The sequence below is a fragment of the Malus sylvestris genome, chromosome 17 (genome assembly GCF_916048215.2).
Source record: "Malus sylvestris chromosome 17, drMalSylv7.2, whole genome shotgun sequence".
NCBI lineage: Eukaryota > Viridiplantae > Streptophyta > Magnoliopsida > Rosales > Rosaceae > Malus > Malus sylvestris.
This window is the reverse complement of record NC_062276.1, coordinates 15,043,986-15,064,581: the sequence shown is the minus strand read 5'-3', so window position 1 is coordinate 15,064,581 and position 20,596 is coordinate 15,043,986. Positions and strand designations below refer to the sequence as shown.

The window sequence follows — 20,596 nt, the reverse complement described above, 5'->3', positions numbered from 1 at the left end:
AAGAGTTCTAATAACATGGTAGTCTTTACCTAATTATCAACTAGCGCATACTCGTCCCTATAAATACAAGGCTACAAACAACGAAAAAGCCCCTCCAATTCAACACACAAATTGCCCTGCGCAAACTCTCTCAACGAGATTTTAATTTTCTTTTTCCGCCACACATCTTCAGTTTGGATAAACAGCACTATCACTGTAGAACCAGCCGACCGCGAAACACCTTCATTTGGATAAACAGCATTGTGTCAAGGCCGACTGGTTATTTATCCAAGTCTAGGTTGAGAAAGACTTTCGGGTCTTTATTGGCAGATGTCATCTCATTAGCCTTTTCAGTGACGTGAGGTGTTGCAGTTTATTAGGGCTCGGCACATTGAACGCCGAGTTGTCTTATGATTGGATACTCGTAATTAAGCTTTAGAGTTCGGCATTCTGACGGCCAAACCATATTTACCATCAAGACATATATCTTTGATTATATGTGCCCCTATACTTTAGTGTCAATTTGGCGTGCTTATGCCATTACAAATATAATCACTGTGACTGAATTCGGTGCTGACGATTTGTGAACTTCGCAAAACTAGCAGCCTTGTCTTCAGGCTCTAGAACCCAAAGGCCGAGACGTGTTCCTTCCTCGCCCGTAGTTGCAAGATCGAGAAGTCAGCTGTGCGCTCAATGCAACATCAACACATTTTACTCCTCAACCGAACTCAGCTGACGAGTTGGCACGCTCCACATCAACTGAAGGACATAGTTAGCTCATTAGTTACTCGGCCTACGCGCCACGTAGGCTTGGTAGTTTTTAGGGTCAACAGTAACATAAGTAGTCGAAATGGAAAATGGATCATCTCCGGATCCCTTCCTCCTAATCTACTAAGTTTGGAGATCCGGACCATTAAATTTTAATATCTAACGGTTACAAACATGAGCTCACTTTAAAAATTATAATAACTTTAACCGATTGATCAAATTTCAATGGTCTGGATTCCCGAACTTAATGGATTAGGAGAAAGGAATCCGGACCGTCGAAATGGTTCAAGTTTCAGATGGGAGTCAACAACAATGACAAGGCAATTATTTTAGGATGACACTTTGGATATTTTTTTGTGATTTCGCTGTCATTTCTAAACAAATGATTCACAAGAATGTATGAATCGCTACATTCAGGAAAAGGACCTCAGCAATGTCGATTATACAGCTGGCTCTATGTACCCTTCTCTGGCAAAGCATGTACTAGTTTATTGGATCATCACAATAAACTCATTTTTACTTCCTTTGATAGGGTCTCCATACACTGTGCAATAGCGGCTACATACTAGAAGACTGTTAATGAACTCACCCTAATTCTTAATAGGCAAAGAAATTCAATCTACACTAAAATTGAAAACACGCTGAAACGCTGTTTATGAGCACATTGTTGTTCTGTTTTTTCCCCCACTTAGTATCTTCTATTTCATTTATGCCACTGACCCCTGTTGACATCTGGGATCGCATTCAGAGACTCACAATGGCTCTTTTCGTTTCTGCTCAGCTGCAATTAAATTTGCTCTCATCCCTAGAATCCAAAACTCCCTCGTACGAGAGATTTTTCAGTGTAACTGGTATATAGGATGGTACATCATGTGTCACTATATAAATGATTAGATATGTGTGATGAAAAATTAAATATTTCCCACCGTATATATAAAAACACTGGGTATACCACCTATGTTCTGATCACAATGAAAAATTTCTCAGCTATGTATTTCAAAGGCGAGTAGCCATGTTTGCAAAAGTTGCCAAATAATCACCATCTGAAGATTTAGAATTTGTTCACATCGCACAAAATTTTATAGAAACGGGGACAAATTAACATATTTAAAGTAAGCACTATAAGATGTAAACATATTCAAAGGCTGAGTAGCTGATTGGATTCATTTCATTTTTCAAATCCAATGAAAATACAAAACGAAAAGGAATTAAAGAAAAGTTTAAGTTTTAGTATTTCAAATTAGTGATTAATCAACTAGTTAGTCAGTCTCAATGATCTATCAATACTATGGACATCATACAGAAATTCAAGTAAATTGATACGACCAATATTGCATACATTTTAATGCCCTTTAGTTAGATTTTTGTTATGTTTTTTTAGTGAATTTAGTTTGTTTCATTTAGTTTTATGTTTTCTTAGATTTGTAGAGTGAAGATGAAGAAAGAAGAAAAAGGAGCACTTTTGCGATTGAAACGAGTTTGGCACGGTGGAAGCAGAGACTGTTTGTGCGGATCATCCAACTTGACGGAATAAACTGTACTTCCTCAGAGTGAACCAGCTGTTGAGCCTTATACCATTGCAAAGATATGGAAGTTAGCTTTCAGAGGAATTTTACGGTTCGTGATTTCAAGTTTCCTAGACGATGTTACAAAGATTTTCGTACAAGACGTCGGTCAGCCAAGTCTACGCGGAAGTTGCAAGGTCTGTTGGGTTTTTCAAGTCATAATTCAGTCGAAGCCCAAAGCCCGAGATAGAGCGTGTTGAGCTGACTTTAATCCTATTTCAAATGGGTTTGAAGTAATTATTTGGGAAGTTTACTTGCTACATCATTCAATTATGCAATACAAAAGATATCACAAGACCTAATTATCTTATGACTTGTCTACCATATAAGGAAGGCTTTTGGGAACGTGCTTTTGGGGGTTTCTTTGGGGGATTCTCTGCGACATTTTGGAGAAGAAGAGCGGCAGCCGCCAACCATCTTTCCGAAGTTTTTCATGTTCTTAAATTTTTTAATTATGTTTTCATATTCTATGAGTAAACTCTTTTTCTAGGGTTAGGATGATGCCCTAGCATGGATGTTTATGATTTTTAATGTTATTCATTTCTAGCTTCTTTTAGATGAATGCTTAATCACTGATTGAATTGTTACTTTTTGTTTGAGTTCTTTGATTGATCACCTTAGGACTTTGCATTTAGTAAAATTGGAAGATGAAATTTGAGGCTGAACTAGCAATATAATTCAATTAGCTTCTTGTGGTTAAGTGTGGTAAATTACATTATTGCTTGACAAAGAATCATGGTTTGCTTGGTTTCCTTGTTTTCTAGAGCGTAAAGAGTCCTACTTGTTAAATTTATGCCTTAACCAGGATAAATTGCATGTTAAGATATACGACCTCTGCTTGAACTAGGAGAGAATCATACACTTAAGGAAAACTATGGTCTAATGTGCCTGACAAAGACTTAGATATAGGAATTATCATCTAAAGAATCGAAAGATCCATTGAATGCATTGAAACCTAAACTAGATTGCTTGTGGTTGATTCCGAATCCCTAGATTTTCATCACTTGCCTTAAAACACAACGTTTTCTTCTCTTTAATTTTAGTTTTAATTTAAGGTTCTGTTTTTGTTCGTTTATAAAATCATCACAACAAACTCTTTACATCTTTGATTGATATATTAATTAAGATCGAGTCTAGTTCGTTGTTTGGGTTTATATTTTATATTTTTGGGTTTGCGTATTTAATATAATAAGATTTGGTTTAGTTTATCAAATTGGAGATTGAATTAGAATCCTCGTGGGAACGATACTTGGACTTGCAAAACACTATATTATGACTATCTTGTGCACTTGCAAGTTTACACCATAAAACCCTGTAAACTATGAATTCAACTCCATCACTCTTCAACCATTGTTTCTAATTTACCTCTCCTTGGAGCTTTTTGATTAATAATTTATATACAGCAAATTGAACTGTTCATTTCAAATCAAATATACATGGGCAAAAAAGCAAAACCTAAACTCCCGCCACATAAATTAATCAACAATCAAACAAAGAAAAATTCTTGGAGACCAGAACAAATCCAATTGGATTTTCATGCGAGTGATTGTAATTTCCAAACAAAACACATATATATAAGTGCCCAAAATTTAAGATTTACATCATAACCTATTCTTGTAACAAAACTGTTTCTCAGCCGTTGGGTATTTTCTATGGCTTTCGATCAATAGTTGTACTTATATAGAAAAAAAAGTAAAATAGTCGAACACAAATGAAAGAAAGCCAGATCAAATTATTATGAAATCTAAGTTAGAGTTGTTAAAATTCACCTTCATGTGTACGATTCAAACTTCAACACATTTATTCTTACATTTTACCAATCGTCAGACATTGCTAATTGCAAGACAGCAAGATAATGAATTCCATGAACGAAAAAAACAATGACATGCAACTTCAACTTACCATGCCAAAGAAGCTCCATAAGAGTAGTGGCTTCCTCCTTACTACATGTATCAAAAGCATTGCAACTGTAAATCCTGAAAATTATAAAAAAAAACATCCAGTCAATAGACAATATAATAGTTGTGGGAAGGTGAGTATGCAACCAAGAATCTAAGATATACTTGATTTGTGATTCTATTATAATTTCACAAAAAAAAAAGATCAAATTTTGATTGAAATATCAAACAAAACAATCTCATCTGTTACAGATTGGACCAACCAAATAAACAATCTATTGATATGGTTTTCAACCTAACTATAAAGGAGTTTTATAATAGCACAATCAACATCATTTGAACCCAACTAAAAAGAAACTAATTGTATGTTATAAATTCCATGGGTAATTTGATTTTGCAGATTAAAAAGAGTGGAAAAATATTGAAAATTACTAAACCCCATTACAACATCGCATCAGCAAAGAATCAAATCCAAATGTAAATTGTAGAAGAGAGAAAATTGCATAAAGAATATGATAATAGGAAGCATAAATGGGATAGTGAGGATCTCAAGTAAATTCGCAACAACACAAAACCCAACCAGCAACAATTCGTTCATGACATCTTAAAACACCAAATTTCGTCCCGAAAACAGGACATTTATTGCAGAAAGCTTAAAACTTTGCCTCCCAAAACTAACATCTGAGAGAGCGTTGCAATTCTTATCTTCAAAAGTATGAATGGTGAACTTAATAAGAATCTGCAATGAACTAAATAAAAACATAATTTCTATAAACTTTTTTTGCACAAAAATTAACTGTATTGGGAAACTCACCATCCCACTTCTCACGATGATGTATGATGGCAAAACCAATTGATGGGTGCACTGAAATATATTCACAGGCCCATTAAACGCACGAACATCATACAGTGAATTGCACATAAAGTACGACATTATCAAGTATACCTCGAGGTGGCATTGGATACGATCATTATAAAGTCTTCATCTCTGACATCAAGAGTACTCAGCATCTCAAAATTCCTCATCTCCCTACCATTATATAGCAGCTGTTGCCGCTGAAGCAGCACCCATGTCTGCTCATACGCACTGAAAAACATACCACGCATTCGTTATACATTTCTCTATTAACTAATCAACTAACTGAATTTAAAATTAGCTTCCAAACCAAAAAAGTTCTGAACTTTTAACTCTGCAATCACATTCAGTTCTTCATCTCTTACTCTAAATCCCAATTATAGAAATATCTAAACATTACTTCAATTTAATATTGTTTTCCCCTAAAACAGCACAATCCCACAAAAAAAAAAAAACAACAGATCATGAATTAAATTAAACTTCCCACCTCCACCTTCAGCAGAGCTTTCACATTCTCAACCTATCACAAAAAAATCAAATCAAATTCAAGTTAAAAAAAGGAGATCTTCAACTTCCAAATTAATTGAAAGAACTATAAAATCAATTAAGGGTTTCTGCTGAAGTGAAAAGTAAGGGTTTTACAGTCTTGTGAGGATCGATGTTTAAGGAGAGGATCTGTTCGTCTCCGGTCATCACTGTGTACTTCATCTTCTTCAATCCGTCGTAAAAAAACAACAATAAATCGTGAATTAAATTAAACTTCTCACCTCCACCTCCAGCAGAGCTTTCACATTCTCAACCTGTCACCAAAAATAAATAAATAAATAAATAAATCAAATCAAATTCAAGTAAAAATAAAAAAGAGGACTTGAATATAGCAACCCTACTCCCCCTCTTACAGGTCAATATGTAAGGAAGTTGTAATCCAATCATGTTAAATTCACCCTTTTAAACACGACAATTTATCTAATAAAAAGAGAAATTGAAAGGAAAAAAAAAACCTAAAATGGACAGTAGTGATCGAAAGCTCCCTCTACTGTCATTTTTTGCCTAAACTCCGTGAATTAATCGTAAACGAAAGAAAACTAAGAACTTGATTAATTGAGTGATTAAGCAAACATGGACTTGGTTAACTAGATATGTGAAAGTTGAATTCATTGTCTATTTCCAGAAAAAGGATACATTATCTGGATAACAGCACCTGGTAATGAATTGATACTAAAAAATCCCACAAAACCATCCACAAATACATATTTCACTATAAAGCATGAAAAGAGAAAGATTAAGGCTCAAAGGGACCTGTTGGGTGAAGTGCAGCAAATTCGAATGATGGCACTAGGTAAGAGAATCTTGTTTCGGAAACGAAGGATGCTGAGGCTAATGGGAAGCTCCACCAATTCAGCCATATTTACAACTTGTAGTGAGAGGAAAGAAGAAGAAACAGAAAGGAGAGTTAGAGGAGGAGCTAAAGAACACAGGCATTACCATATAAGTGCCCTAAACCAAAAACAAAAAAACTTAACACAGAATTATGGATGTCGTTGGAGACCACTTTAAATGAAACAAATAAATATTGGGAAGCATTGATTGTCAAACTAACCTTACGAGCTTCTCCTGCTGAAAATTCATGACTACAACTTATTTTCTAGAATCTCCAAACGGAAAGTTAACCTCTGAACGTTTGGATAACCTGAAGAACTTCCTCATGCACCACCATGTTCCCAAAAGCAGTCCCTTGACAATGATTCAAAGTGAAATACAGTGAATTCAACATAGAAACTTCTATAATTTAACATGTTTCCTAAAATTACTCGGCTACGTGTTCATAAAAGGGGAAACTTTTTCTAAAGTCCAAGAGCAATATCAAAGTGCTATTTGCCCTAATTCAAGAAGCAGAAATCACACTAATACTAAATATCCATACAAAAATATCTTCATTTGAGCAATATCCCCCTAAATTTAGCATCCACTGTTTTCATACATTCATAAATTCATTGCTAACAACAAAATGTAATAATTAATAAATAAATAAAATATAAAATAAGGTCAAAAATGGACCAACGGGACCCGTTGGATTCAAAATTTTGAACCAAAAATCAAATAATTTCAACTAAAACGTGATATTTTGGATTTCCAATTTCATATCCTTTCAAGAAAAGATAAAAAAAAAACTAAATTGTTGACATTCCCAAAAACTGAAAATTCAATCTTTGGGGGAAATCCATGAGAGCATGCAGTTGCATCAGCCAAAATATATTCCTTACCCCAACTAATTGGATTAACCAACAGAGCTAATTTTTATGATAATTAGTTAATTACACATCTAGAGCTATCAGTTATAGGCTATAGCGAATCTTTTATCTCCAACCTTAAATATAACTCCCTTAATTAGTGCTTCTTTTCAGACCACAATATTGAATATGATTAATTAGGTGCTACATCGGTGGTGATTTGTGAGGACCACTATACTAATTAAATTGTACAATACAGTTTCAAGATCTAATTGCAACAACTCGAAATCATAGCAAGACGATCAATCGACGCAAGAAATAGACCTTAAGAGCGGGGATCATTTTTCCTTGAATATGAATCCGCATCATGTACCCAACTAAGATATAAATCCCCATAAATCCATTTCTGGAAAGTACTAAAATACCCAAAACAAATATATATTATATATCAATATGAATACAAGGGATTGGATGAGGAAGTCCAAATATACCAGTAATGGCAAGTGGTGAGGATGAGCTTGATACTGACGCCATGTTCTTAGGCTGCTTTCAGAACCTTCTCAGGTTCAACTGGATCCACAACCGCTGCTTTTTTCGTACTCTCGTCAATAATTCTAAACACCAATAACAATTGAATTTAGAACTGATCAATATTTAAGCATAATTAATTAATAAAACCCTAATTAGGATAATCATAAATTGAGATGAAAATGGTGGATACAACCTTTCTGCTTTTAAAAACATGCTATAAATTTGTTCCACACTTAGAAATACAGGAAATTAGAGAATTTTAATCAAGTTTTCGCAAGCGTATGACATTACCCGCATCCCATTCATGAAACCAAGGCTTATACACCCAAACTAAAAGGCAAAGCCCTTGAACGCATCTCCTGGGGCTAAAACCAACAGAAAAAGTTAATACTTGATTATTCGCATTTATTTATATATCATATGCCAGCACGTGAAACTCATTACTAAATTGCCTATTTGGGAGAGAGAATCTAGCATTGACATCATAAGATTGCTATATAACAGTGAAAATATGCCCATATTCCCCACCATTGAGTGCAACAAAATCCATGGTCTTGGGTGTGAACTTACCCTTCGCTAGTGTAGTGGGTGTTCTTGAGAAGTCGGAGCCTTTGGAACAATTCGGGAGCTTCTTTGTGAGGCTGAAGCTTCAGTTGTCCGGGAAGCATGCTTGCAATGGGGGCATCAGAACCTCCTACATTAAATCAGTCGTAGGAAGACATTGCCAAGAAATGAAAATCAAACAAAATGGGCAACTCAGATGTTTAAGGAGAACACAATTATCTAAGATTCCCAAACTCCTTCAAATAGAAATTTTCTAGACTGAAAGAGAAATGATACTTGCAAATTTGTACCATGTAATTGGGGCTGTACACGAGCTCCATTTTGTATGCCGCCATGTTGTGCAGAAGCAATACTGGAATCCTTAGTGTTTATAGTGGCTACACTTGCTCTAGATTGTCCTCCTTGTGCATTGTTATTATGCTATTTAAAACTGAATATTTGAAATAAAAATCATCAACCCTAAAATTGCTAACAATCTCAAAAATTCCAAAACGCATTAAAAACCTAAATTTGAAATAGTAATCCTAAGCAATATAATTGCATAGATTGTTAAAATTGAAGGAAAACTAATCAGGAACAAACCATACACAAAAACTTATATGCAAATAAGTAGACACCACACACACACACACACACACACACACACACACACACACACACACACACACACACACACACACACACACATATATATATGCACCTGCGGTTGGACGAGATGGAAGGGCCAAGCCCACCGACGCTGGTGCCCATAGGGTAAGCGGTATCCCCTGTGAAAAATATGAAACCTTGTGAAAAGAGCGCATGTGGGAAAGAACGATATCAACATCGAACGCATAGAAACTGCAGCAGTAATAACATTCAAAAAAGTTTTTGTTCGATACCACACGATAAAAGAAATAACAGTGAGCCATAAAAAGTAAAAATAAAAAATTGGGGATTGTAAATTATAATCTAATCACCCAATAAAACATAAATAAATTAAGCACAACAATATCAAAATTAAAAGGGTGGACAACAATATCAAAAAAGAAACAAAAATCAAGCACAACAATATCAAAATCAAAATAAAAAATTGGGAATAATATAAAACTTTGTGCATAGAACGCTCGTGAGAATGAATCACACAACAATCAAGGGTGGACAAATCACAAAAGTGACAAATCTCTTCTAACGGACACCCCCGTCTCTATCTCTCTGCAATGAACATCCCCAATAATTAAGGTAGTTTTTTGTAATTTACCCTTAATTTTTTTTTAAAATTTGGTGTGAAAAGAAATGAATAAAAGGATAAATAGTTGGAAAACGGGAAAATGAATGGTGGGAGTGTTCAGTTTGACATGGCAAACAGACATACCACATACCGGATCCCTTTCCACCTAATACCTCTCCGGATCACATAATATCCACAACACATAATTTGAGGTTTGAAAAGAGAGTGACAGCCATGAGACGAAACGTTCCACGTAGAGGACCATTTTCCCTTTCATTAGTGTAATACTTGTCCCCTAGGTTAGTGAAATCAAATGTGTTTTAACTTTTTCATTCAAAAATGTTCATGTTGTGTTTCACTGTCACACAAATTCATTTTCACATTCAGCAATAAAGATAGTGTGTTTTAACTTTGAAGTGTCCCACACATTAATGTAGACCCTATAGTTTCTGACAAGACACGAAAACAACACGAAAAAAACGGGTTTCGAGTTAACACGATAACTAATCGGATCATTAACGGGTATACACGCGGGTAACACGTGGGTAACCCGTTTCGACCCGTTAAGAAAAAAATTATTTTGATAATTTTAAAGTTTAATTACTAAAAGATTTATTATAAAATACAATAGCTATATTAATATACACAATATATTCTATATTAAATATGTAGTTTTATATTATTATTCTATATAAGTTAGAAACAAAAGTTTTAGTCATTCTTTATTTTTATTATGAGTGTTCATTATTATCATTACTAGGATAAATTTTACTTAACATGTTGTTGTTCAAAATTAAAATAAACTAGCATAGTATTTATATAAGCAAGAACTAAGAAGACATACATACAAGTATGAAAAAAGTGAAAGGATATATAAACACTCCTAATTCATCATTATTCCTCCACGAGTAGATAATGGTTACATTTACATTATCATTTAGATTTTTAAAATCCTTCAAACCCTCATGAATAATGTTTTTTATTTGAGGGAAAAATTAATAATAATTATTGTAGAAGTGTAGAAAATGTAATATATATATACACACACACACACACACAATCACTCATAGTGACAAGCTTTACAACTTTCATGAAGTGGGTCAGCTTCGAAATCCAACACTATAATCCATAAACATTAAATTTATATTTAACCGTCGATTGTCATTTATGCTTTATTCTTCTTACTGAATTTCATTTTGTAAATTTTCTTTTTTTGTAAACATGATCATCTGGCAAATGTAAGAAGATGAACGGTTCAGATCTTTGATATCACGTTTCAATATTTACGGTTAACTGAAATATGAGTTGATGTCATATAGTTTGTAAAAACTTTATAAACATCAAACAATATTTTCACTAACTGTAAAACTCTGAACATAATATCAACAATCCAAACCGTTCATCTTCTTGCATCTTTTAATAGATCATGTTTTCAGAAAAGAAAATCTGAAAAAACAAAATTTGATGAGAAAAAATGAAGCGTAAATATAAATAACAATCAACGGTTAAATTTTGATATATGATTTATATGATTATAGTGGTGAATTTCGAAGTAAAGCTCGTCACAAAAGTTGCAAAGCTTGTCATTACGAGTGTTTATATATTTTTTTCTATATTTTTTACACTTCTACATTAATTAAAAAACTATTAAAGACTTTACTTAAATAACAGTCGTAAGATAAATGAGAGTAAATATGTACCATTGGATTCTATTTCACTTATATTATTAGAACTTTTTTGGACGAAAAAACCCCTTCTCTATTCCAATATTTTCCAATTTTACCATTTGATCAAAACAAAAGCCCTAATCCCTTTCTCTTTCCCCATTCCCGTAACAATGTGGTATGTATATACTTATTTAGTATTATGTTTTTAATTTGATTATTTATTGGTTTAAAATATATTTTCATTAACGGGTCGGGTCATATTACCTGTTAATATTATCGGGTCGATTTTGGGTCAGGTCATTTTACCCGTTTATTTTAACGGGTTTTACACGACACGACCCGTTAAGATATTGGGTATGACACGAAAATGACACGAACACGGAAAACACGACACGAATGTCAGGTCTACATTAATGCATGATTAATTTAAAATACGATTACACATGTAATGCACAAGCCGAATAGGCTTTGAGCAATTTAACTTCCATGTTAAAAAAATTTGTTTGTAAATTTACTCTCCCTAACATGCGACACTGATGTAAGTGAAATAAAGACTATTAAAAAAAGAGATAACTTAAAATCCTTCCATTGATAAGAAAACAAATGTACAAAAGAAAGATCCATATAACAAAAGGGAGGGAAGGGGCAAAAAGCTAGGATCTGAAACTATCTCCCCTTCCATATTCCTTTGTAATAAACCGTTTTAGTTAAGAGTACACTACACTAGCCACTTGACAGTTTACAGGAGGATAAAATCAAAGGAAAACTAATGAAAAGAGCTTGAAAACTTTGAGTTTTAATGATAAAGACAAAATAAAGGGTAAAGTGAATAGTACTGGGATTGACTTTTTAGTGTAAAAATGTGGTTTTGTTGTTAAAGTGAACAGTATCAGGTGCTTTTCGTTAAAGTTCCCTAAAATCAAAGAATCACCAAATCGAGCCGGAATCAGACACGCATCAATATCTACTTCACTCACACGGGGGCACGGTTAGCAGCTGTCGAATAGGTCAGGCAAGCAAGCGCTCGTTGACGAACTTCACCTTTCTTCCTCTTCGGGAGAGTTCAGTTGTGAAGATCAGAGCCAAAAAATTGTTCCCTCAAAAAGTGAACTATAAACCAATATGTTGTACTGTAACATGCAATCCCCTCTTAACCATCTAACGCCGCTTTTGCTGTCGCCGCCTGGTTCCCAGTAGTGTGGTAGCTGAGCAGCAGAAAACTATTGTCCCCTTCGGTATTTTCCCCTCTCCAAAGCAACTGTTTATATATGTACAATTTGGTCACCCAGAACTGTTGTGTAGCTCGGCAGCCCTCTGGCTCATCATCTCCATCACAGCAGCTCTTCTTCTTGAATCAGACTGCTGCTGTAGTCTCCTCAAATGCTCCTTTAAATCTCTGAAAACATACATTTATATTATAGAATCAACGATATTACCCTTAAAAAGAGGGAGTGTGTGTGTGTGGGTGGGGGGGAATTAAGAGAATCGTATCTCATAATACAAGGCAATAACCTACGAACCTGCAACGCGGCACATGGCACTCGGATACTTTGCAAGCTCGAGCATGAAGTTGAAGAAGATACCACATTTTCTTGCAGAGAACACATCCTCCAGATGCACGGACTTTGCAATGAATTCCATGGCGGAAAAGCCCCTTCACCTTACGGCAATTGGGGTATTGACATTGTGCAGAACGACATTGTGATGCATGCACCAGAAGGTCAAGCATTTTCCGAAGCTGCAAAATTGAAAACAGTGTTATAAAAATTTGACTCTCCATATACATTGAAATCCAAGCCTTTCCTCCACTAATACATCGACGTTAACATCAATCTTCAAGTATGTAAACACAAATATAAAGCACCTGTACAACTCGGATTTGTCTAGCTTCTTTGTTTTGTGCATCGCGATCAGTGATGGATGGATGATTTGTCAACTTATGATGATGATCTACACCGCCTTCCTTCTGATAACAGTTATTGCATACATCGTATTCAGGGCAAACTTCACAACGCCAACCTTGCCCTGTTTCAATGTTGAGATGACATATATTGCATGTTGTCACAAACGCAGGAGCAGGTGGGTTATGAAGATGGTAAAGGACCATGATAGAGGAGTGTTTAGCCCGCCGTAAAGTATCATACTGATAATGATTCCCTTGACAAAGACTGAGAAATGCCTGTCTAGTGTCAAAGAATTCACTCTCAAGGATTTCATCTCTGTCCTTTGTCTCCATAGGTACATCAGCAATTTGAAACTGCAACATATAATGATGTCAGTACTAAGCAGAAATTTTAAGAAAAAAGAACGAAGAGATTGCAGAGCCATGAGAATTGAAGCTAGAACTAAGGACAAATTCACATACAGGACGCAATTCATGCTTTTCCCTCTGATTGATAGGGTGCCTGTCTCTTTCTTCCCGTTTTTGCTCTGCTTCATAACACCTGTCGTCCCATGTAAAGTAATTACAACAAATCAAATTGGCAAACCTTATTCCAACTGCAATTTAAAAACAGCTCAAAAAAAAAAAAAAAAGCAAAAAATTGATTATTCAACATTCAGTAAGAAACTTCAAGTGTATAAAAATGCAAGAAAATTTCAGCCTTTCAAAAGAATCAGAACTGAGGATATTTAACTGATCAAACTGTCCGCAAATTCTAACAGAACCTTGAACTCAATTAGCAACAATACCAGAACCTTCGTCCCTTCTTCTCCAAACAAACTATAAGCACAATCTAGTGATATATGAACAAGCAATAAAGCACTATACGCGGTAAAATAGGTAATACAAACCAAAATTAATATAGTATTAGGAAGCTGTGCGGGGGAGGGAGGTAACAGATAAATGCAGGAGTTCAGAATCTTACTTATTACAAAGCTGAAAATTTCTGCATTGAGTGCAGGACCAACGGTTTCCTGATACCATTAGTATACAACAGTGGGAGCATGCGTACTGCAAATGAACCATGATGAAATCCTCCTTCATTGGCGAAATGGTTTCTCCAAGATGGGTGAACATAAATACAAAAGTCAGCAAAAAGAAGAAAAAGATTATCTCAAATTTTTGTGCGAATAATTCGTAAAATGATGCACAAACCCTCCATGCATGCAGTTGCTAAAAACTAGTAATACGTACGAAAGTGGCTCACCCGATCCCTCCCAACAGATATACTGACTAGCTAATTTTTGTGTGGAAGCTTGTTTTCTTTAGATTTTCTTAGTAGTTACCCCTCTATATTGTTTTTCCAAAGCAATCTGGTTGCGCTTCTAGTTAAAAAGCAAAAGACCTTTGCATGAAAGAGTGTGGTAAAAATTATAATATTATTACAAGTCACTACATAAAAACTTGACATATTAATTGACATTAGTCGTACAAAATGGAGTGGGTAAACTCTTATCAGTGGCTAATGATAGGTTTGCGGACTTTACCCAACTCATTAGCCACTTATGAGTCTTTACTCTTTACCCACCTTATTCTGCATAACTACTGTTAGCGGCTTTATATTGTCAATCTTTTATGTAGTCAATCTAAGTTTATGCTATCAATGGCTAAGGGTAGGTTTGCGGCCTTTACCCACCTCATTAGCCACTTATGAGTCTTTACTCTTTACCCACCTTATTTTGCATAACTACCGTTAGCGGCTTTATATTATCAATCTTTTATGTAGTCAGTCTAAGTTCATGCTATTTTTTTATAGACGATAATATATTTATACTAATAGGTAGGGAAAGAAATTAGTATTAAACTCGTTATCTAAGATAATCAAATCTTAGATGCGACATTTGCAAATAAAAAAATAACACTAAACCGTAATACTAGGTGACAAGTTAGAGCTAAAATCAATAGAACATTACTCGGCAATTATTGCCGCAGTGCATCATATATCTAAGTAAAGCTAGAGAGCTAACTGCAGTTTTAAAATATAAAATAAGATTAAATTCTTCGAAATCTTGCAATGTCATTCAGATATTGTTAACGTTTCAGAAGTCATTGTAACTTTGAAATGGAGTTGACTTAAAAGAACACATAATCCTAATTAAAACACTACATATAGTAATAAAAAAAAGGTATTAGATAAGAAGCATTAGCATTGGCAAGTTTCCTACAACCATCGTGCAGAGCCAATAGACAAAGGAGATACACACACATTGGCAAGTTTCCTACAACTATCGTGCAGAGCCAATAGACAAAGGAGACACACACACTCACACACACACACACACACACATATATATATATGCCTTTACGAAAGTGCAAAACACACACACACATACATATATATATATATATATATATATATATATATATATATATATATATATATGTATATATGCCTTTACGAAAGTGCAAAAGTCGAAAGACATGCAATAACGAATTCAAATTCAACACCAAATCGACTTGACTCATATAATCCCTAATCCCCATCACAACCGTGTGGAGAATATATAACTTCATAAAAAGAGACAAGGAAATTGACTAAGAAATATTAATATATATGGCTCTATTCGTATTTTCAAAAATTGTACTAGAAATTAAAATCGAATCATTTGATAAAGAAAATAAACTATTTGTGAATTTTTTTTAAATTTTATTAGAGAATATTATACTAAATTTGTTATTTAAGAGATCCAAATATAAAACTTCTCACTTTGAAGAAAAATTCTACGACGTTCTACTAAGTAATGAAAAATATTAATATCTTTGCAACATTGACAGAAAAAATCCTTGCAATAAAGTGGCTTCGTAATCCCCTGTCCATAAAGTGGCTTTGTAGTAAATATCCAAAGAAATATAATATGGACAATAACACTACATAGTAGGCCTGACAATTCCTGACACGACCCGATAACCCGACACGACACGACACGAAATTAACAGGTGTTCGGGTCGACACGATAACGAAACGGGTCGTTATCGGGTAACCCGATAAGCACCTGTTAAGATAACGGGTTTGTTCGGGTATACACGTGGGTAACACGATACACAATAAGCAGAATATTAATTTAATAATTTATAACCCTAAAAAAATACTATAATAATTATATATATATTAATTTAACAATTTTATACCCCTAAGACCATCTCCAACCCTTGGGCTAAAAGCCAAATTTTTTAGCCCGGAAAATTTAGCTTTTAGCCCAGAAACATATTTTCTGCTCCAACCCTTATACCCTAAAATTTTAGCCCAGAATTATTAAAGAATGAAATTAGCCTAAATTTTTTTCTTAAATCAATTTTTTTTTAAAAAAATAAATATGTAGATTATTGTAAATTAATTTTATGAACATTTTAATATAAAAAAATTTAAATTCCAATAAACATTTCGCATTTAGCCCGTGGGGAAAGCTGGGGGGGTATTTGGCCCAAAAATAGCATTTGGCATTTAGCCTAAAATTTTAGCATGGGTTGGAGAGTGTTTGGGGGGGGGTAATTTGGCTTTTAGCCCAGGGTTGGAGATGGTCTAAAAACTATAATAATTATATATATATATATATATATTAAATTAACTATAATAATTATAATAATTATATATACTATAATAATTATACCCAAAATATTAACTATAATAATTATATATATATATATATATATATTAAATTTTATACCCCTAAAAACTATAATAATTATACATACAAAATAAATAGATTTAAATCTACTTAGACCATCTCCAACCCTTGGGCTAAAAGCCAAATTTTTTAGCCCGGAAAATTTAGCTTTTAGCCCAGAAACATCTTTTCTGCTCCAACCCTTCTACCCTAAAATTTTAGCCCGGAATTATTAAAGAATGAAATTAGCCTAAATTTTTTTCTTAAATCAATTTTTTTTTAAATAAATATGTAGATTATTGTAAATTAATTTTATGAACATTTTAATCTAAAAAAATTTAAATTCCGATAAACATTTCGCATTTAGCCCGGGGGGAAAGTTGGGGGGTATTTGGCCCAGAAATAGCATTTGGCATTTAGCCTAAAATTTTAGCATAGGTTGGAGAGTGTTTGGGGGTGGGTAATTTGGGAGGTAATTTGGCTTTTAGCCCAGGGTTGGAGATGGTCTTAATAAATAAATATATATATACACACACACACCATTGAACTTCATGGGATACGAATTATACGAAACTAATTTCAACGATCCAACCGTCAAACATGTTTGTATATACTTCGAGATCGCATACGCCAAAAATTGAAAAAAACAAACATTCAGAGAGCAAGTAACGGGACAAAACTTTTCGACGGTTATAAACGAAAAATCATGATTTAACGGTCATTTCAACTCCGATTTTGATGATTTTTTACAACCACACTCCTTGACCCTATATGAATACAATGATTGAATTCGATCTTCAATTTAAAATATTTACACTAGTGGATACCACAAAATCTTATGTTATACTTAATAAAAGTATGAATAAACTCTTAAGTATTAGTGAATCTATTGTTTTGATGGGATACTCATTCTACAAAACTAGTTTCAATGATCCAACCTTCAAACATGTTTGTATATACTTCGAGATCGTATATGCCAAAAATTGCAAAAAACAAACATTCAGAGATCAAGTAATGGGACAAAAGTTTTCGACGGTTAAAAACGAAAAATCACGATTTAACGGTTATTTTAACTCCGATTTTGATGATTTTTTACAACTACACTCCTTGACCCTATATGAATACAAGTAATGAATTCGATCTTCAATTTAAAATATTTACACTAGTGGATACCACAAAATCTTATGTTATACTTAATAAAAGTATGAATAAACTATTAAGTATTAGTGAATCTATTGTTTTGATGGGATACTCATTCTACGAAACTAGTTTCAAAGATCCAACCGTCAAACATGTTTCTATATACTTCGAGATCGTATACGTCAAAAATTACAAAAAACAAACATTCAGAGATCAATTAACGGGACAAAACTTTTCGACGGTTATAAAAAGAAAAATCACGATTTAACGGTCATTTTAACTCTGATTTTGATGATTTTTTGCAGCTACACTCCTTGACCTTATATGAATACAATGATTGAATTCGATCTTCAATTTAAAATATTTACACTAGTGGATACCACAAAATCTTATATTATACTTAATAAAAGTATGAATAAACTATTAAGTATTAGTGAATCTATTGTTTTGATGGGATACTCATTCTACGAAACTAGTTTCAATGATCCAACCGTCAAACATGTTTATATATACTTCAAGATCGCATACGCCAAAAATTGAAAAAAACAAACATTCAAAGATCAAGTAACGGGACAAAACATTTCGACGGTTATAAACGAAAAAGCACGATTTAACGGTCATTTTAACTCCGATTTTGATGATTTTTTACAAATACACTCCTTGACCCTATATGAATACAATGATTGAATTCGATCTTCAATTTAAAATATTTACACTAGTGGATACCACAAAATCTTATGTTATACTTAATAAAAGTATGAATCAACTCTTAAGTATTAGTGAATCTATTGTTTTGATGGGATACTCATTCTACGAAACTAGTTTCAATGATCCAACCGTCAAACATATTTTTTATATATTTCGAGATCGAATACGCCAAAAATTGCAAAAAACAAACATTCAGAGAGCAAGTAACGGGACAAAACTTTTCGACGGTTATAAACGAAAATTCACGATTTAACGGTTAATTTAACTCCGATTTTGATGATTTTTTACAACTACACTCCTTGACCTTATATGAATACAATGATTGAATTCGATCTTCAATTTAAAATATTTACACTAGTGGATACCACAAAATCTTATATTATACTTAATAAAAGTATGAATAAACTATTAAGTATTAGTGAATCTATTGTTTTGATGGGATACTCATTCTACGAAACTAGTTTCAAAGATCCAACCGTCAAACATGTTTGTATATACTTCGAGATCGCATACGTCAAAAATTACAAAAAACAAACATTCAGAGATCAATTAACAGGACAAAACTTTTCGACGGTTATAAACGAAAAATCACGATTTAACGGTTAATTTAACTCCGATTTTGATGATTTTTTACAACTACACTCCTTGACCTTATATGAATAGAATGATTGAATTCGATCTTCAATTTAAAATATTTACACTAGATACCACAAAATCTTATGTTTATACTTAATAAAAGTATGGTATAGTACTATTGTTTTATTTTTTTTCATAATTATTTTGGTAAACTTCTCATAATTTGAATGATTTTTAATGTTTGGTTTTTCTATGCTTAGTTTACGCAGAAGATAGTTATGACGTGGAAAACCTTATTGAAAACATCATCAACATAACTCTTGAAGGCAATAGATCAAGCCAAAGTTCCAATGCAATTTCATGATGATCGATGTAAATCGAGGATTTTGTAAATTGAGGTTTAAACTTTTGAGAAAGATTTCACAACCTTGAAAACAAAAACTGTTTCATTTTGCATATCCTTGCACATTTAAAATTTGTAATAGATTAGTAGTGTATGTATTATTTTTTTATTAGGCTCTTATTTTCGAGTGTAGATGTAGTACTTAAACGACAAATGTGTTTTAATGTTTTGAAGTAATATTTATGTGGCAATGTGTGGTATGTGCAAATTTAAGAAAAAAAATATATTTTTCTTAACGGGTCATAACGGGTCGGGTCACTTTACCCGTTGGGTAAAGTGATACGACCTGTTAAGGACCCGTTAATATAACGGGTGTGACACGACACGACCCGTTAAGATAACAGGTGTTACACGAAAATGACACGAACACGACTGACACGACCCGTTTGCCAGGCCTACTACATAGACTGGTTTTCTGGATACATACATAAACTTACGTATACACATTTTTAACTTAGAAGTAATTTTTATACCTTGATTTGAGAGAGGACCTACAAAGCAGATAGTACATATATATGGCAGAGTAATTAACACTGTGATGTAAGATTGCACTGCGATAGATTGAGTTTGATATCAACCATAGATGACTAATATTGATACACTCGCTTCAAATATAAGTGGGTGCAAACTTGGGAAATTGTTTAACATATTAACCATAAATATATGCAAACAAAGCAACAGTCTCTTGCATGCTTTTGATGCAAACAAGATACAATATATTTGCAGCAAGAGCTAGATTACAAGTAAGGGATAATGACATAGCTGTTTGGGTTAAAACTGGAACTTTAGGCTCAAAAGGAAGTTAGCCCAGAGGAAGGTCTAGAAGGAAGAAAACCCAAGGCCCAGCCGAAGCCCAGAAGAAGGAAGAAGCCCTTTTCCCGACTAAGTGCAGATCACTTGAGCCACTTGCTTACCTACCTAGAAGTCAAGTGGTGTAGACTAGCCAGCTAATT

General features: G+C 33.7%; 2 protein-coding genes and 1 long non-coding RNA gene across 3 annotated transcripts; all 3 read right to left on the bottom strand.

Annotated features, from left to right (window-relative positions):
• Positions 1-4,220: 4,220 nt before the first annotated feature.
• LOC126611825 (protein DNA-DAMAGE INDUCIBLE 1-like) lies at positions 4,221-7,831 on the bottom strand. Its single transcript, XM_050280168.1, has 8 exons — positions 7,789-7,831; positions 6,757-6,800; positions 6,552-6,563; positions 5,834-5,866; positions 5,554-5,586; positions 5,157-5,284; positions 5,025-5,075; positions 4,221-4,288 (listed from the first exon to the last, which is right to left on the bottom strand). The coding sequence occupies exons 1-7, from the start codon at positions 7,829-7,831 to the stop codon at positions 5,036-5,038; spliced, it is 333 nt and encodes a 110-aa protein (XP_050136125.1). The 3' UTR covers positions 4,221-4,288; positions 5,025-5,035.
• Positions 7,832-8,421: 590 nt separating this feature from the next.
• Positions 8,422-9,158, bottom strand: LOC126611654 (uncharacterized). The gene is made up of 3 exons (XR_007618919.1): positions 9,093-9,158; positions 8,683-8,822; positions 8,422-8,522 (listed from the first exon to the last, which is right to left on the bottom strand). It is a non-coding gene; the product is annotated as an uncharacterized LOC126611654 (long non-coding RNA).
• A 2,681-nt stretch (positions 9,159-11,839) lies between these two features.
• On the bottom strand, positions 11,840-14,303 carry LOC126611650 (histone acetyltransferase HAC1-like). The gene is made up of 5 exons (XM_050280022.1): positions 14,137-14,303; positions 13,635-13,713; positions 13,134-13,526; positions 12,790-13,007; positions 11,840-12,665 (listed from the first exon to the last, which is right to left on the bottom strand). The coding sequence occupies exons 1-5, from the start codon at positions 14,286-14,288 to the stop codon at positions 12,551-12,553; spliced, it is 957 nt and encodes a 318-aa protein (XP_050135979.1). The 5' UTR covers positions 14,289-14,303; the 3' UTR covers positions 11,840-12,550.
• Positions 14,304-20,596: the final 6,293 nt, after the last annotated feature.

Excerpts from the sequence above, each read along its gene's own strand:
- LOC126611650 (XM_050280022.1), bottom strand. The coding sequence starts at position 14,288 with ATGTTCACCCATCTTGGAGAAACCATTTCGCCAATGAAGGAGGATTTC. Across the intron at positions 13,008-13,133 it reads GACAAATCCGAGTTGTACAG|CTTCGGAAAATGCTTGACCT; the intron begins GTGCTTTATATT and ends TCAATTTTGCAG. Across the intron at positions 12,666-12,789 it reads TGCCATGTGCCGCGTTGCAG|AGATTTAAAGGAGCATTTGA; the intron begins GTTCGTAGGTTA and ends GTATGTTTTCAG.
- LOC126611825 (XM_050280168.1), bottom strand. The coding sequence starts at position 7,831 with ATGGCGTCAGTATCAAGCTCATCCTCACCACTTGCCATTACTG. Across the intron at positions 6,801-7,788 it reads CTCACCACTTGCCATTACTG|GGACTGCTTTTGGGAACATG; the intron begins GTATATTTGGAC and ends ATCATTGTCAAG. Across the intron at positions 5,076-5,156 it reads GTATCCAATGCCACCTCGAG|TGCACCCATCAATTGGTTTT; the intron begins GTATACTTGATA and ends AATATATTTCAG.